This window comes from Saccopteryx bilineata, chromosome 3 (genome assembly GCF_036850765.1).
Source record: "Saccopteryx bilineata isolate mSacBil1 chromosome 3, mSacBil1_pri_phased_curated, whole genome shotgun sequence".
NCBI classification, from domain to species: domain Eukaryota; kingdom Metazoa; phylum Chordata; class Mammalia; order Chiroptera; family Emballonuridae; genus Saccopteryx; species Saccopteryx bilineata.
Genome location: NC_089492.1, coordinates 261770776 through 261789974, shown reverse-complemented (window position 1 = coordinate 261789974; position 19199 = coordinate 261770776). Strand labels below are relative to the sequence as shown.

At 41.1% G+C, this 19199-nt stretch overlaps 1 protein-coding gene across 3 annotated transcripts in view; it reads left to right on the top strand.

Moving 5' to 3' along the window:
• The window catches only part of ZMPSTE24 (zinc metallopeptidase STE24), a 45210-nt gene extending 29056 nt beyond the window's left edge, over positions 1 to 16154 (top strand). For all 3 annotated transcript variants that reach the window (XM_066269525.1, XM_066269524.1, XM_066269526.1), the window contains 3 exons: positions 7193 to 7297; positions 11565 to 11708; positions 14515 to 16154. In XM_066269525.1, coding sequence (XP_066125622.1) covers positions 7193 to 7297; positions 11565 to 11708; positions 14515 to 14739 — 474 coding nt within the window. In that variant the 3' untranslated portion in view covers positions 14740 to 16154. The remainder of the gene's footprint in view (positions 1 to 7192; positions 7298 to 11564; positions 11709 to 14514) is intronic.
• The last annotated feature ends 3045 nt before the right edge of the window (positions 16155 to 19199 follow it).

Genomic DNA, 19199 nt, shown 5'->3' with positions numbered 1-19199 from the left:
CTTGAGCCCAAAGGCCACTGGCTTGAAATCCAAGGTCGCTGGCTTGAGCAAGGGAATACCGGCTCGCTGGAGCCCCCTGGTCAAGGCATATATGAGAAAGCAATCAGTGGAAAACTAAGGTGCCACAACTATGAGCGAATGCTTTTTATCTCTCTCCCTTCTTGTGTGTGTGTGTGTGTGTGTGTGTGTGTGTGTGTGTGTGTGTGTGTGTGTCTTTCTCTTGCTAAAAAAAAATGTAAAGAAAAAGAAGTTAAGAAATTAATGGTCAGGCATTTCTTTTTTTTTTTTTTTTTCTGAAGCTGGAAACGGAGAGAGACAGACTCCCGCATGCGCCCGACCGGGATCCACCCGGCACGCCCACCAGGGGCGATGCTCTGCCCACCAGGGGGCGTGGCTCTGCCGCGACCAGAGCCACTCTAGCGCCTGGGGCAGAGGCCAAGGATGGTCAGGCATTTCTTAAAAGAGAGGATATTTGAACAAGACAGAACTTTGACTTTGGTTTGAGCATTTTCATATTGAAGACATAGAATAAACAAGCTATAGAGATAGATATCAAATATACAATGGCTATTCTGAGACTAATGATTGGTTGTATTATTGTAGATGGCGACAGGTAGGCCAGGACCTGTTAATAATATAGCCCTTCCTGAAGACATTGAGTGCTTGTTTCCAGTAGCCTGGAAAGTTTAGATTGATTTAAGTAGAGGCCAAAGCTTGTTTTAGGAAGATGAAAATTTGGTGGCAGCATGTAGACCAGAGCAAAGATTGGAAGCAGGGAGGCTTCCAGGGGCCTGTGGCATCAAGGTCTCCCAGATAAGCATGAAATAGAGAGGGCCTGCACCAGAGGGAGAGGTCAGAGGAAGTGGATGAGTCACAATAAAAGACAGATTTAAAGTACTTGGTGATAGCTTTTATGCAGAGTGAAGGAGGTCAAAGACTGACTCAATTCTCATTAGCTATGTTGGTTTCCAGTGTATGTCCCACTGGTGAGATGATTTTAGATAGTATATCAATATTTTAAATTGGTATATTTATTAATGTATATTAGGAAAAAGAAAATAGCATATTATGATTTCATGACTGTTGTCATTAAGAATAAGTTTTAAAAAGTGAATTAATTTAAAGAAAGGTATTATGAAAGTAACCACAGATGTGGCAGAAATTTAGGAAACGAGATTATTCAGCACCTGTTGCTGACTGCCTACTGTATACAACGTGGTCAATGATACAAAGGTGGTTTTAAGTCTGGATGATGTAGAGAAGATGAACTGTTTCTTTTTCTCTCTCTCTCTCTCTTTTTTTTTTCCCAAGTGAGAAGAGAAGAGATAGACTCCTGCATGTGCCCCAATCAGGATTCACCAGGCAACCCCGTCTGGTGCTGATGATCTGTCCATGTAGGGCCATGCTTATAACTGAGCTATTTTTAGCATCTGAAGGGGTGGATCCAAGATGCCCAGGGTCAATGTGCTCTAACCCAGTGGTCCCCAACCCCCGGGCCGCAGACCGGTACAGGTCCACAGAGAAAGAATAAATAACTTACATTATTTCCGTTTTATTTATATTTAAGTATGAATGATGTTTTATTTTTAAAAAATAACCAGATTCCCTCTGTTACATCCGTCTAAGACTCACTCTTGACTCTTGTCTCGGTCATGTGATACATTTATCCGTCCCACCCTAAAGGCCGGTCCGTGAAAATATTTTCTGACATTAAACCAGTTCATGGCCCAAAAAAGGATGGGGACCACTGCTCTAACCAATTGAGCCATGGCTGCTGGAGGGGAAGGGAGAGAAAGAGAGAGAAGGGGGATGGGGTAGAAAAGCAGATGGTCACTTCTTCTGTGTGCCATAACCAAGAATCTAACCCAGAACATCCACATGCTACACTGACACTACAACTGAGTCAACCAGCCAGGGCCTTTTTTTTTTTTTTTTTTTTTTTGAAAGAGGGAGAGAGAAGAGAAGCATCAACTCATATTTGCGGCACCTTAGTTGTTATTGATTGCTTTCTTATACATGCCTTAACTCCAGCCAAGCCAGTGACCATGGGATCATGTCTACGATCCTGACAACCTCAGGGTTTTGAACCTGGATCCTCAGTGTCCCAGGTTGACACTCTATCCACTGTACCACCACCGGTCAGGCAAACTGTTTCATTTTTAACAGAAGTTTAAGGAAGAACACTGAAGTTATCCAAACTCTCTCAAAGATAACTAGTCAGAACATTTGGAATGTCTATACTGGCTATTAACATTTTAAAGGAAATATCTAGGAAACTTAACTCTCTGGAATTTTACCCTTCAGGAGACAAATGGAACACATAATTGGAACAACTTGTGTCAAAAGCAGTTTAAATAAGAGGAAAATTAAAACTATATAAAACCTGTACAGGAAAGCTGTCCTTTTGTGGAAGAAAACACTTATTTTCCCAGCAAGCACTAGGCTTAGGTGAGAGTTTTCCTAGCTGATGTGGGTTTGGATTTTGCCCATTACTTAATTAGCAAGATGATCTTAAACAAGACATTTTAATTTCTCAGCTTTCTTTTCCTCATCTCTAATATGACGATAATACTTTCCATCCTGCCCAGCTTGGTATTGTGAGGATCAAATTAATCAGTGTATGAATTTTATAAAAAGGAAAGTACTATAGACAAGTAAAGATGTGCAGCATTTATTTTTGTTCTTTTATATGAAATGAGTGTGAGAAGGGAAGAAAATCCAATTCTGCCTAAGAATCTGCCTTGAAGAGCAAGTCTCCTTCTGGGAAGTGATCCTTGTTTAAGCTCTTTTCATTTGTTTCTTTGAATTTGACCCTGGTGCAGTTCTGAATAGCTTCCTAAGTCCAGATACCAAGCCAAGAGATAAGCCTATGCTATCTAATAGAGAACTGGTTGTTTTTATAAAACAGTTCATAGTTCATATTGAGAAGCAGGTAACTAGTGAAAATGAAGCCTGAAGACTGTGCCTTTTTGTATAAAGCAAGGCTAATGATGCCTGCCTTATGGAAGTGGAGATGAATGAACTGTATCTAGAATACCTCATATTCATTGTCTGGTACATAAGCCAGTAATGACTAGCAGCTGATATCATCATTATTATTACAAAAACAACAATATTTTTGCTTATCATTAAAGTAATAGAAAAGTTAGAAAAACATGCCTGACCAGGTGGTACAGTGGATAGAGCGTCAGACTGGGACACGGAGGACCCAGGTTCAAAACCCCAAAGTTGCTGGCTTAAGCACGGGCTCATCTGGTTTGAGTAAGGCTCACCAGCTTGAGCCCAAGGTCATTGGCTTGAGCAAGGGGTCACTTGCTCTGCTGTATCTCCCCCTCCCCCAGTCAAGGCATATATGAGAAAGCAGTCAGTGAACAACTAAGGTGCCTCAATGAAGAATTGATGTTTCTCATCTTTCTCCCTTCCTGTCTGTCTCTATCTGTTCCTCTCTCTGTCTCTCTCTGTCTCTGTCACAAAAAAAGTTATAACTAAATTATCTATTGTCCAACCAACCATAAACATAGTAAGATATTTGTTATATGTTAGTTGGATATATGAGTTGTTTCTAATTTTTTTCTGTTAAGAATATTCTTGCAAAAAATAAAAGTTCTTGGTCCTGGCTGGTGGCTCAGTGAATAAAGCGTTGGCCCTGTGTATGAATGTCCTGGGTTTGATTCCCGGTCAGGACACACAGGAGAAGCGACCATGCTCTTCCTCTCCCCCTTCTTACCCTCCCTCTCTCTCTTCCTCTCCCACAGCCAGTGGCTTGATTGCTTCAAGTGTGACCCTGGGCACTGAGAATAGCTCTGTTGGTGTGCATCAGCCTCAGGTACTTAAAATAGCTCAGTACTGAAGTGTCGGCCCCAGATAGGGTTACCGGCTGGGTCCCAGTCAAGGTGCATGTGGGAGTCTGTCTCACTTTCTCCCCTCTTCTCACCTTAAAAAAAAGAAAAGTTCTTGCAGTGAATATTTTTGTATGTAAATCTTCAGTTGCACCTCTTAACTTTCTCCCTTAGACTAGATAGCTGTTGATTGATGCATTAACTTATTACTCCCTTTTAGTGGCCATGCCCTGAAGACACAAGTATGTGTGTATCTCTTAGCCATTTAAACAACTAGGTTAGTTATCTCATTCTTTTCTTTCCCTGCCAAACGTACTCCAACCTATATTCTAACATTTAAAAGGAAATAATAAATGTAAATACAGTCTTGCAAATATCCTTAATTGATCTTTTTTTCTCCTTCATCTGCCCAGCTTTGCTCTAAGTGCTCATTTTCCTGAAAATGAGGAATCGATAAAGGAGGGGAAACGTGGTAAAATACCTAGATTCCTTTAAATCCTGCTGCCTGTGTTCCCATTAGGTTGCATTTTTCTAAACTGTATAAAGTAAAATCAGTTCTGTGCTGATCTGTTTTTTTTGTACTTCACCCTTTGAAGTATCTAGAGTTTATTTCAAAACCTGTAGCCTTCACTTTTTAGGATATAAACATTATCTTTTTTTTAATGTTCATTTTATTGATTTTAGAGAGAGATGAAGGGAGAGAGAGAGAGAGAGAGAGAGAGAGGAACATTGATCTGTTCCTATATGGGCCCTGACCGGGGATCGAACCAGCAACCTCTGTGCTTTGGGACAACACTAACCAACTGAGCTGTCTGGCCAGGGCTAGGATATATATATTCTAATTGTTTGTTACAGGGTACTGTATGTCTCCAACAGATCAAGCTTGTTCATTATTTTGTTTAGATCTTTATATCATCATTGTTATTTGATTTGCTTGATATGTCAGTGATTGAGAGAGGCATGTTAATATCCTCTGTTATAATAGGTTCATCGAGTTTTCCTTACAAATCTGACCATTTTGAATTAATATATTCTGAGGAACTAGTATAAGGTACATAAAAATTTAGAATTAATGTATCCTATTGTTAAAATTTTTTATCATTCTGTTGTGACCTTCTTTATTATTATTATTATTTTTTTTTTTTTTTTTACAGAGACAGAGAGTCAGAGAGAGGGATAGACGGGACAGAGAGATGAGAAGCATCAATCATTAGTTTTTCGTTGCAACACCTTAGTTATTCATTGATTGCTTTCTCATATGTGCCTTGATCGCAGGCCTTCAGCAGACCGAGTAACCCCTTGCTTGAGCCAACAACCCTGGGTCCAAGCTGGTGAGCTTTTGCTCAAACCAGATGAGCCTGCGCTCAAGCTGGCGACCTTGGGGTCTCGAACCTGGGTCCTCTGCATCCCAGTCCAACGCTCTATCCACTGCGCCACCGCCTGGTCTGGCTGTTGTGACCTTCTTTAATAATGTTTTTTGCCTTTAAGTTGATTTTGCTGAGATTAATACAGCTACCAGCTTTCTTTTGGTTAATACTTACTAGATGTCATGTAATCATTTTACTGCTCAAAACAACTGAGATAAAATTTACCATCTGAACTATTTTAAAGTCTACACTTCAGTAGTTTTTCATATTCATAATACTCTGCAACCATCACCACTATCTCATTCATCCTTGTACTTTTAACCTACCATCCTTAATGTGTTAGATGTCTTGAACATAGTCTGGAGATAGATTTTGTTGTTATGGCTGACAGCCATTATCTTTTATTTTTTAGTTGTATGTTTTTAAATGATAAGAAAACGTTTATTTAGAAAGTCACAGAGGTAGTAGTAGAAGGGAGCCAGCTGGGCTGTGTGGGCTCAGGAAGCAGTTACAGAGGCAGACGAGGGGCCCTTGGAGCTTAGGGGAGAGGAAGGCAAAGGGAACGCAGCTGGGGGAAGACAGGTAAAAGGGCAAGGGCAGGCGTGGGCATGCTCCTGAGAGGGGGAGGGCGCCTCCACTATCTTTTTTATTGACAAGCCCAGTGAACCCCCAGTCGAAAGGTGCTCTTCTTTTGTCCCATCCAGAGAATGAACTTGCAGGCTTCAGCCAGAATGAGGAAGGAGCGATTGCCTTTTGGTGTGGAGTTGGAGCAGGGATCTGGCAATTCAATTCTTTTTCAGACAGCTCTTGCTCAATTATTTTAGTCAACTTCCCCTTCTCCCCCAGTTCCAGAAGTACCTGGTGCTGTTAGTTCCCACGGCCTTTGAAGATGCTGGTGTAAATGAGGCTGGTTCTTTTTTCTCCACCTGCTTGTCTGCTTCCAAATGTTGCTGTTGTCACCTTTGCTGTTTTCTTCATTCTTGTGGGTTTATATCTTTTATATTTATAAAACTATTGTTAACATTTTGATATACTTTCTGTCTCTTTCCTAGATTTGTGTATTTTTACATATACATTCACTTTTTTTATAATTAGAATCATACTGTTTTTAGTTTTGTTTCCTGCTGTCTTTACTAGTTAAACCATTTTTCCATGTCAGAGCACAATCATTGAAACCTTAGACCCATTACTATGAAAGTTTGTTTGAGCCAAACAAAGGCTACACCTGGAAGCAAGATCCCAACAGGCTTAGCTAAATGCTTCCAAAAACAAAATTTCTAATGGGTTTATAATAAGGTTGTCATATGACTTGGTCATAATTTTTTTTAACTATTGTCCTGTTGATAAAGATTATATTTTTTTCATTTTTCCTAATCTGAATTGGACTGTTAGATTCATGAAGTCAGAATATATCTATCTTATTCATGATTTTATCTTCAGTGCTTAACCTAGTGTCTAATAAGGAGTGGGGCAGAGAATGTTTGGTAAGTGAATAAAGTGTCACACAAAAGTCAGATTGTTTTCTTAAATTAGAATCAAAGATGGGCTCTTACTGGGTTAAAAGGTCTAAACTTAAAAAAAAAGGTGTAAACTTTTTTTTTTTTGACAGAGACAGAGAGAGAGTCAGAGAGAGGGATAGATAGGGACAGACAGATAGGAACGGAGAGAGATGAGAAGCATCAATCATTAGTTTTTCGTTGTAACACTTTAGTTGTTCATTGATTGCTTTCTCATATGTGCCTTGACCCTGGGGCTACAGCAGACCGAGTAACCCCTTGCTCGAGCCAGCGACCTTGGGTCCAAGCTGGTGAGCTTTGCTCAAACCAGATGAGTCCACGCTCAAGCTGGCGACCTTGAGGTCTCGAACCTGGGTCCTCTGCATCCCAGTCCGACGCTCTATCCACTGCGCCATCGCCTGGTCAGGCAAAAGGTGTAAACATTTTGAAGATTATTGATAATTTATTTTCAATTTATTCTTTGATTCAGAATAAGAAACAAGGATGCAAAAATGAGGAGGTGCTTGCTGTCCTTGGCCACGAGCTGGGGCACTGGAAGTTGGGACACACTGTCAAAAACATCGTTATTAGCCAGGTAAGTTTGGAGTGACAATTCTCTTTTTATGGCATGATAGTCAAATTAGACATATGGCAGGTATGAGAGGTTATATAGTAGAAAAGTTAAGACAGACTATATATAGCCTGGCCATCTGACTGTAGCTCCCTGACTCACTACCTGTGTGACTGCAGGCCAATTTCTGAACCTCTGTCTGCCGCCATTCCCTTATTGAATGGTAATACCTCATAGGACTGATATAAGAATTAAATGAGTTAATGCATTCAACGAGTTTATAGTACCTGGAAAGTGGTAAGTACTATAAAATATCTATTACTGTTATCACTGTTGTCCTCACTACCTCCTGAGTTACTCAGCTGTAGGAACTAGAAGAGCAAAAGGAGGGAGGCTGGCCTGACCAAGTGGTGGCACAGTGGATAAGCATCAGACTGGGATGCAGACGACCCAGGTTTGAAACCCTGAGGTTGCTGGCTTGAGCACGGGCTTATCCAGCTTGAGCATGGGATCATAGACATGATCCTGTGGTTGTTGGCTTGAAGCCCAATGTCACTGGCTTGAGCAAGGGGTCACTTGCTCTGCTGTAGCCACCACCCCCCTACCCCATCAAGGCACATATGAGAAATCAATCAATGAACTACTAAGGTACCGCAATGAAGAATTGATTCTTCTTATCTCTCTCTCTTCCCGTCTGTCTATCCCTCTCTCTGTAAAAAAAAAAAAAGGAGTGAGCCTAAATAAGTTAGACATTAAAATGCTTTTTTAAAAACATATTTTTCTTATTTAAAAGTAATTATACATCCATTATCCCTAGTCGGTTAGCTCAGTCGGTCAACAGTATTGCCCAGAAACAGCAAGGTTGCAGGTTTGATCCCTGGTCAGGGCACACACGGAAAGCAAGCAATGAATGCACAACTGAGTGGAACAACAAATGAATGCTTCCTTTCCCACTCAGGGCATATATTCCTGTTCAGGGCATATATAGAAGCATCTTGATATTCTTGACTCTCAATAAATGAATGTCATTTTCATCCATTGAAAAGAAATTTAAAAATATAGTAAATAGAAGTCTGACCTGTGGTGGCTCAGTGCATAAAGTGTCAACCTAGAATACTGAAGTCACTAGTTTGAAACCCTGAGCTTGCCCCATCAAGGCACATAGGACAAGCAACCAGTAAACAACTAAAATAAAGCAGCTATGAGTTGATACTTCTCACTTCCCCACTCCTCTTTCTCCTCTCTGTAAAATCAATAAATATATATAAAGAAGAAAGTAACAGTTCCTGTAACATTCCTCCTCTGAGCATTAATACCTCTAAACCCAAAGAGTTACCACAAGTTTGCAGGCTCTGGGTAAAAGGACACCATATCTTGTTGACTGGTTCTGAGCATTTGTGGCCTTGATTCAGTCTTAAGTAGGACACTGTACCTTTCCAAAAGGCCAGCTGGCTCCGGGTGATAGATTATATGGGAAGACTTATTTTATTTTATTGATTGATTTTAGAGAGGAGAGGAGAGGGAGAGAGTGAGAGATAGAAACATCGATTTGTTGTTCCATTTATTTATGCATTCATTGGTTGATTCTGGTATGTGCCCTCTCTGGGGATCTAACCTGTAACCTTGGTGTATCCTACAACGCTCTAACCAACTGAGCTACCCAACTGGGATACATGGGAACACTTATGAACCCCTATAGGCACTTTCCTGCTGCCTTACATTTGTAGATATAAAAATGAGTTCCTTGGCTTGAAACTATGTTGTATGGATACTCAACATTAAAACATTAAGTCGAAATCTAAGTTCAAAGTACGTATTCAGTCTAAAAAAGAAAATCACTACTCTTTCATGAAAGTAGGGATCCAATGGAATCAGCTTACCGTGAAGTTGTGTGTTGATCCCTAAGGTTTGGTACCTTATCAGGGCTCGGGCTGATTGCTTCTTCTGATAGATTAGGGATAGGGACCTAGCACAGGCCAATTGGGGGATGTCTGTGTTGTTGATTAATGCATTGGCTCCATCCCTGTTGGCTTGGCCACTTTGTTCAAAAGCACTTTTTGAGTGGCTTGGGAAAGAGGCTGGCTAACATCTGCAGAGCAAGTGGGTATCTTTTCCACCTGATCATTGAGAGCCTCCTCTGTTGTGGTACTCTTGGTGAACATTCACATTATAACAAAGAATTACCACACTCAGGGCTAATTTTGGAAGTTTTCCTACATCCTTCTTTTGCACATCACCTTGTTAGCCATCTGTTTGTTCCAAGGTCCTAACCATCCAGCCAAACCATTAGTTGCCCACTGCCAATGATTTAGTATGTATATACTCAACTTAGACCCTCTCTGCTTCCAGACTGAGTAAACAGTGATATAAACTGCTTAAAGATCCTCATGGAAAGTATTTCCTTTTACCACTGTCTTCCAGCACCATCCTGTATGGTACTGTAAAGCACAGCAGTCCACTTTCAGCTGGGGCCAGTATATTTTATTAAGTTATTTGTGGGGTTTTTTTGTTTGTTTGTTATTTGAGCATGTGAGAGAAGGACAGACAGGGAAGGCAGACAGGAAGGGAGAGAGATGAGAAGCATCAGCTTGTAGTTGTGGCACTTTAGTTGTTCATTGATTGCTTCTCATATGTGCCTTGACCCAGAGGGCTCCAGCCAAACCAGTGACCCCATGCTCAAGCCAGGAACCTTGGGCTCCAACCCAGTGATCTTTGGGCTTAAGTCAGCGACCATGGGGTCATGTCTATTATCCTACATTCAAGCTGGCAACCCTGCACTCAAGCTGGTAAGCCCATGCTTAAGCCAGCGACTTCAGGGTTTTGAACCTGGGTCCTCAGCGTCCCAGGCTGAAGCTCTCTCTACTGTGCCACTGCCTGGTGAGGCAAGCCCTTGAACTTTTTTTATTTTTTGTATTTTTCCAAAGTTAGAAGCGGGGAAGCAGTCAGACAGACTCCCACATGCACCCGACCAGGATCCACCCAGCTTGCCCACTAGGAGGCAATGCTCTGCTGCAATCGGAGCCATTCTAGCGCCTGAGGTGGAGGCCATGAAGCCATCCTCAGCACCCAGGCCAACTTTGCTCCAATGGAGCCTTAGCTGCAGGAGGGAAAGAGAGAGATAGAGAGGAAGGAGAGGGGGAGGGGTGGAGAAGCAGATGGGCGCCTCTCCCGTGTGCCCCGGCCAGAATCGAACCCGGGACTACCGCACCCCAGGCCGACACTCCACCACCGAGCCAACCGGCCAGGGCCCAGCCCTTGAACTTTTTAGAGTGAAAATATTCTGTTATTCTTAACTACTTTATTTATTTATTTATTTATGCGAGAGAAAGAGAGCCATACAGACAAACTCAGGAAGAGAGATGAGAAGCATCAACTCATAGTTGTGGCACTTTAGTGGTTCATTGGTTGCTTTCTCATATGTGCATTGACTGGGGGTGAGGGGGGGTGGAGGGTGGGGGGGTTTCCAGCCAAGCCAGTGACTATGGAGTCAATATCTAAGATCCCACTCTCAGGCTGGCAACCCTGCTCTCAAATTGGAGATCCTGCACTCAAGCCAGAGACCTTGGGGTTTCAACCCTGGGTCCTCAGTGTCCCAGGCTGATGCTCTAGCCACTGTACTACTACCTGGTCAGTCATTCTTGACCACTTTAAACCTTCTATTATATGAGGCTCCTCTTAAGCCTGTCCTTATTAAAAAATATATATAGTTTTTATGTTTAGGAAAAATTTATTTTCCTTTCTGGAATAAAAGTAAAACTATAAAAGTACTTGAATAACTTTTTCTGCCCTCACACTAACTTTATTTATTTATTTATTTATTTATTTATTTATTTATTTATAAGTTAGAGGTGGGGAGGCAGACAGATAGACTCCTACATGTGCCCAGACTGGGATCCACCTGGCAGGCCTCTACAGGGCAGTATTCTGCCCGTCTGGAGCTACTGCTCTGTTGCTCAGCATCTGAGCTATTTCAGCACCTGAGGCAAGGCCACTAAGTCATCCTCAGTGCCCATGGCCAACTTGCTCAAATCATTTGAGCCATGGCTGCGGGAGAAGAAGAGAGAGAGAAGGGGGAGGAGTGGAGAAGCAGATGGTTGCTTTTCCTGTGTGCCCTCACTGGAAATCAAACCTGGTACTTCCACATGCTGGGCCAACATTCTACCACTGAGCTAACTGGGCAGGGCCACTAGCACCATTGTTAAAATCACACCATGATGTCTTATTCTGCTTTTTGGTACTATGGTGAAATCAGTTTCGTAATAATGTAGACATTTTGTGTCCTTCTTTTCAGATGAATTCTTTCCTGTGTTTCTTCTTATTTGCTGTATTAATTGGTCGAAAAGAGCTTTTTGCTGCATTTGGTTTTTTTGACAGCCAGCCCACTCTAATTGGACTCTTGATCATCTTCCAGTTTATTTTTTCACCCTACAATGAGGTAATGTATAATCTTTAAAATTATCTCACATATGCCCTTGCTTGTTTCAAATCCAGAACCTAGGGTAGTGAAAAAAGAAATAAAAAAACTATAATTTTAACAAGGAAAATGAGACAGTCTTTTAGTCCTTCCCTTCACTTACTGGCCAGTATATAAAAGTAGCAGATAAACCCGAGCTCATGTAAACAGCTGCTTTCAAACTGTTAGGGGAGACATGGTCCCTGGAGACTAACTGTTGGAATGCTGGGTCCTAGACCACAGTTCACCAGTGCTTGGCTGAAAATCCACGTGTGAGGGGAATAAAACAAATAATAATTAAGGGTCTATGGCTAAAGGGAGGTGATATAAGAGGGTTCCTCTGCTTGTGTTCTGTGACCACCTGCTTCAAAAATAGCCTGAGGTCCCACCCCAGACCTTCTAAATCAGGATTGGTGCTTTATGATGAGTGAAGTTTAAGATCCACTGCTCTGTGACTGCTCTCTTGTGGAACTCTATACATGTAAGACATGGATTACTGAGACTGTTAAAGCTGCTGATAACATGTCATATTTGATTAAGCTAAGAAATAACACTGGGGAATCTTGTAATATCTCCATTCAGAAGAATACTTTCTTGGGACAAGTTGTAGATTTAAGGTTTTAAGTTAAGCTAGATAAATCCTGTTTCTTCGTAAAAAGGGAGAGAAGGGTAGGGCACCAGAAAAGAGAGGAGCAGGTCATGTTTCTGTAGCACTGTCCACATAAACTAAACAAACTCTTCAACAGAACTGAGATTATCTTTACACTCTAAATTTTTAAATTTTATATTTTAAGTTTTATTGAAAGTATTTATAAAATGCCTTATGTTTGTTCCTGCTTGAAGAGGTTACAGACTGCCTTATAATGATATTGACATTTCTGTCTCCTTTCACAGTTCAGTAATGCCTTAAGGACAGTGAACTATGTATATTAATTGCCCCAGACCACTCAGCTTTTTCATTAGTTGTGCTATTTATTTATTTACCTAACTAATTTTCTTGTTTCTTTCATCATAGACTGATAATCCTTGCTACTGTCAATATGACTTTCCATTACGGTCAATATCCCTTTCTAATTTTCTTCTTTAACCTGCCATAGACTGGGAAATCAGATATTCGTGCTCATTAAGTGTGAGTTACTAGATTCTGAGTAGACAGTCCTCTTGTAAGTAGTGTTAGTGGTTACCCTTTACGGCATCTACATAATTGGGCTGCTGGGAGAGGGGGTTGTTTTGTCTGTTTCCTTAAATTGAGTAGTTGAGTTCACTTCAAAACATGTCTAGATAAATTTGTGGGTAGTAAGGTAATTTGAAAATTGATTAATCAACAGAAATACTAACTTTTAAAACTTTGGAGAGCCATAAGATTTGTTTCAAAAAGACTGGATATTTAAACAGAACATTTCATGAAGTCAGTGTCTAAGAGGTCATGATAGGAAAGAGAAACGGCCCTATTAATTAAGAGGTTGGAAACCTATGTAAGAGCAGATAGGTGCAGATTAGTATTGCTTATGTCTTTATTTATGTGTTACAGTGAGATTCAAAAGACAGTTTGCCGGGGACACTTAATATCAAGAAGACAGACCGACAGACACCCCCTCCCCCGTTGATGATTCTGCTCCCAAAATTCAAGATTTGCAAAGAAATTTCAGGCAGACTTCAGTTTTTAGGTTTGACCATATCTTAGAGGGTATAAGGAACTCCCAGACTTTACTTTGAAACTCATATTTGCTAGTGGCAATAAGAGGCACAAATGAGGGACTTTTAAAAGTTTTGTGTATTTGTTTTAAATCCAAAGCATTTTAAGATAAGAAAGATCTTAAATATCATGTCACTCAACCTGTAAAATTTCAGTGTGTAAAGAAATTCTTTTTCCCTCAGAAATTTATATTTTTAAATGAAATTTGTCCCTTTCATAGCTGTCACCTTTGGAGACTGGATGTATATTCTAGCAATGCTTCCATAGCTCAAACATTTTAGAAAATTCAGTTTTGAGATTGTCATTAGAAGCCATAGCATATTTTTTAGAATATTCTCAGTAAAGACTGTCATATTTTAAAGGCAGGTACATGATCAAGAATGTTTTTAGAAAGAAAAAAAGAGTATACATTCTCACAGAAACTTCCCTCAGACTCTGAGGAAGGCGGTGTGCACTGGGCTTGGGAGTCACTGAGAATTTCAGCACTACCACCTTCCAGCTGTGCGGCCTCAAGCAAATTGTTTAACCTCTCTGAACTTAACCTTCCTCATCTCTAACACAGAAGCAAGAGTAATTACTGTATTTTTCACTCCATAAGATGCACCTGATCATAAGACACACCTAGGGTTTTAAGGAGGAAAATAAGAAAAAAAATATTCTGAACCAAATGGTGTGTTAAAAGATTTAATAAAATACCATGTTTTTTGCTCCATAAGACACACGGGCATTTTCTCCTCCACTTTTGGGGGGGGGGGGGTAGTACATCTTATGGAGCGAAAAATATAGCACCTTGTAGAATTGTTGGGGAATATGTAAAGTGCCTGACAAACAGCAGATTCTTAAAAATCAGTAGTTTCTGGTAAGAATATCATTCATTTGGATATATAGCTGTTTCTGGTATATTTGTTTGGGGGAAAGGCTCAATTTATAGTAATCCCCCCATCCTAAGTTCCCCGAATACTAGTAATCTTTTCTGGGGCCTGCTGTTTCTCTTATCCTGCGCTGAACTTCCTCTGCAGGCTTAGCTCTTGAAACCTTCGGTGACAGCAAAGAGGTGGGCAGTGGTTAAAACCCCTCTATTTACTTTTTCAGGTTCTTTCTTTTTGCCTAACAGTCCTGAGCCGCAGATTTGAGTTTCAAGCTGATGCATTTGCCAAGAAACTTGGGAAGGCTAAAGACTTGTATTCTGCTTTAATCAAACTAAACAAAGATAACTTGGGATTCCCTGTTTCTGACTGGCTGTTTTCAATGTGGCATTATTCTCATCCTCCACTACTAGAGAGACTTCAAGCTTTGAAAAATTCAAAACAAGACTGAGTTGCCCAGGGTCTGCAACTGAAGACATTTCTGATTATTTCTGTCCTGACAGCATGTTCCAGCTCTTGATGTTTTTAAACCTTTTTTTAAAAGAAAATTATTAAGTACAGAAAAGCCCAGATTTAAAGACGTGTACTATCTCATTTCAAAAGTTATTTTAATAATCCATTTCTTAATGCAAACACTGGATAAAATTTTAAGGCTTATACTTTTACCTTTAACATCAAATTTGCCATCAACTTGTAAAATGATTTGAGCAAATACAGAATTGTTTTATTGACACACGTAAATGGAATTTGCATATAAGGTGTTTGGAGACATACATCTAAAAGAGGACACACCCCCTCCACGCCCTGTCTGTAATGCAGAAACAGTGCTTCTGAATCATTGCGCTCCTGTCTGGGACTTGTTTTCATTTTCATGCTGTTATGATTTAATCTGGCTAATCAGTGTTTTATTTAAGTGAAAATAGAAGAAATATGTTTTATCAGATTTCTCTGATCCTTCTCTCGCTGCACACTGACCAGGAATTTCCAATACTGCTTTGAAATTAGAAATTATGTATAGAATGTTTCAAATCATTGGGTTTTGTTTTAAAGAAAATTTAAGTCTTTATCTTTCCTTCCACCTGGTGGGTATGATCCCAGTATGGGTAAACTAGTATTTTTCAAAATATTTCAGCTTTTTCCTCTGTCATATTCTTTTATTCAAGAGATGATGTGTCCCTTCGTTTAGCATAAATTGCCATATTGAACAGGTTTTGCTATTTTTAAATCGGCAGAATGTGGAAAAAAGAAGAAATGGTATTTTAAGAGATATAAGGGTGAAAATGCTGATGATTCTCTTGTTATAGGAAAAAATATAGTTTTCTATCTCTTTTAAGGACAGAAGAGTTTCAGTTTTTATTTTTGTAATTTTTATTAGTAAGTTGTAAGTACTATTTAATCGAGCCTGGTTCCATTTTTTAAAATTAAACTTCTTGATGTGCAGGTAATTTTTCTTTTATGAAAGATTTCAGTTTGCAAAGCCACGTGTTTGACTGCTTCAAATCTCTGTCCACTTCCTGTGTGAGAACTTTGTGCCTAAGCTCTCACCCCCTGGTAATGCTCACCTCTGGGCATTTATTCCAAAGTGGGATCAACTGTGCGCCCCGTAAAGTATCTGCTTGGTATCTGCTCAGCTCACAATTGGGTGATGTCTTCTTCACATGGAAATACAGTAAAAACAAAGATCTAGTTTAGTACTGCATTATTTACTCCCCTAAGGCTGAAGAGGAGCAGTCCTATGATTTTACCCAGCACCCTTTATTGTGAATCCATGCTGTGTTAACTGCCTTTCCTTCCTTCTGTGCCTTTAAATACAAACTTCAGTTCTGCACAATGAAACATTAAAAATTGCCAATGCCGATGGATGTACTTTGTCTCTGATTTGACAGAATTTGTGTCGTTTGTTACCTGGCTGTGTGTTTATTGCCTAGAGGGCCTGGGTGGCTAGGATGTGAAGAATAATGGGAAGGAACAGCCCTAAAGCTGGGTGGTGTCAGCTCTGTCTCCCTGCCTCACTCACACCAGCTCTTCTGATCTTCCTCCAGCTCCATCACAAAGTTTTTGCTGGTGTTTTCTCGAAAGCTTCATTCAGAACCATTCCTTCTCTGTTTCCATAACCTCAAATTGTGTTGGCATGTCCGTCTGCTCCAGCTGCCTCTTTGGTCTTCCTTACATTGGCAGCAGTAATTAGCATTTTAATATGTAACTGTTTTTACCTGGTCACTGACAATTTTTTGGATGCAGAGACAGCAGTGGCCAGAGGATACTGGTAGCTTCCTGAGGTATTGGGGGAGGAGTAGAGAGGCCAACCAAGGAGAGGAAGAGGTGGCACTTGGCAGTCCTCGGTGGACATGCGGGGGGGGGGGGTAGGCAGCATGCCCTCAGCGGGTTCATCTCTGAATCTGAGGCAGAGTCTGTTGTGTGTATGTCCTGACTTTATCTGTCTTGGCCCTTGGCTGACTCTGAGAGCTGCTAGTAAATTCTACGTCTGTTTAGGACAGAACCAGAATCCCTGGGATTAATTCACTTATTTTAGTACCAGTGCTGGTCTTCTCTTGCCTTTCCCTTTCCATTCTCCTTGTCACCCCTACCTTTGTGCAGTAGTTCCCTCCCTGAGGAAGCCTTCTTCCATTCGGTCTTTTTCATCAATCATTTGGGTCCTTTTGTACATGTGTACCTTATGTAGCTCTGTCTGTTTTGAATGTTCTGTCATCATTAGCAGAAAGCTGAGTACCACTTGAGAGCCTTAAGTTCTGTCCTAGGAGCTATACAAGGAAAATTACAGAGAACTTGTATCCAAAATCTTCTGATTCAAGAACACAATGATATGGTGTAAATGAGTAGCTTGTATGTTAGGCTAAGTACAATTGGTGGGAAGGCAGAAATGATCCCTTGTTGAATGGTGTAGCCCTATCCTGACAATACTGTTCAGAGTGGTTTCCAGGAAGAAGGGTTTCCTAAACAGTACCCCCGTGTGTTCTAAACACCTGTGAAACCAGGACAGCCCTCGCCCAGTGAGCAGGATGGAGCCAGCACGTAGGAGAACAGCCTCTGCCTGTGGCTCTCTGAATGATGGTTGATAAACGGGGGAGGTATAATTTAAGGGTAAGACCCAGGGCTCTAGAATCCACCATACCATGTGCTAGGAAGACTTTGGGCAAGAAGTAACTGAGCCTTCATTTCTCCACCTGTTATTTAGACAAACAGCAAACCCTCGCTCTGTGCCGAGCTCTGTTCTCGCTACTGGGAGATACATTAGCAAATAAACGCTAGAAAAATCCCCAGCTCATGGAGTTAACATTCTAGTGTGGGGACCATCAGAATATATAAAATGGATGTTAGATAATGATACATGTCTTAGAGAAAAATGAGGTCCTGAGGTGTTTGTATGAGATTGTGGTGGTAGAGGGCTTGCGATTTTAAATAGGCTGGTCATAAAAAGGCATCATTGAAGGTAATGTTTGAACATAGACCTAACAGAAATGAGTAGGTGACCTAAGCAGAGGTTTGGGGAAGGCATTCCAGGGAGAGGGAACAGCAAGTGTAAAGACCTCGACGTGGGAGCTAGCCCAGTGTGTTTGAGAAACAGCAGGAGGCCAGAGTGGCTGGGTTGGGCTGTGCTAGGACGACATGGTGGGGGATAAATAACATCAGAGGAGTAGGGATAAGGCAGATTTTACAGGGCCTTCGGGGCCAATGTAGGAACTCCAGCTTTTCCTGGGGTACAGTGGAAGCCATTGGAGGGGTTTAGGCCAAGGAGTGATGTGGTCTGACAGGTTTTAACCGAACCGTCTGGCTGCTATGTTGAGCAAGGGCACAAGCAGGGAACCAGTTGGGAAGCTCTTAAACAATACTTCCGGCAAGAAATAAAAGTGACTGGGGTGGTAGTCAGGGAGGTGGCGAGTAGTGGTTGAGTTCTGGGTATATGTTGAAGGCTGAGCCAGCAGGATTTGCTGCTGGTGGGCCAGATGTGGGGTACAAGAAATGATAACTCCAGCATGTTTAGCTTAGTAACTGAAATACTGGAGTTTTCAGTAGCAGATGGAGAAGGGAGGTTGGAAGGGCAGATCATTTTAAACGTTTGTCCATGTTAAAATTGAGATAACTAGTAAAGGGAGACACTGAATAGTTGGATAAATGAAATGGGTTAAGGGGAGAGGTCCGAGTTAGAGATGTATATAGATGGAATTTTAAGCTGTGAAACTGGATGAGATCACAAGGAAGGAGGGAGAAAAGGTTGTGATTCAACTCTCGGGTACTGGGGAGATAAGAAACCAGGAAAAGAATCCAAGAAGGACAGTGTGATGAGCTAGGAGCCAAATTAGACAGCTCTTTGTTCCCTTAAAAGGGAGCAAATATATGGGGTGAGAGCTGTAGGCACAGTGGGTTTGGGAGGATTAATGCCTGCTTCACAGGGATGTCATAAGGGTAGAATGAAATACATATGTTTGCATAGTGTTTAGCACAGTGCCTGTTAATAATAAGAGCTCAAGAACTGATGAATAATTATTAATTATGGTTTAATAATAATTGTTAATGACATTGATCATTTATAATAACCTCTATAAATAGGCACAAAAACAAAAGTGTCTGACCCAGCTGGCAGTTGCAGTGAGGAGAGGATTGCTAGAAGACAAGATCAAGTTTTGAAAGAGGAGTAGGAATCAGCTAGACAAGGAAGGGCAGGGGGGTGGTCTCCAGGAGCAGCAGGTATAAAAGCATGAGAACCTGGGGCATGTTAGGGATTGCAAGAAGTTAGAAATGAGGCTAGGGAGGAAGATGGGCCAGGGGTGAGGGGCTGTGTGCTGTGATAAAGCGTGTGGCTATTATCCTGGATAATGGAATCATTCATTTAGCTAACATTGAGTTCCTGCTAAATACTGTACATTGTTGTAGGCTCTGACAGTACAACAG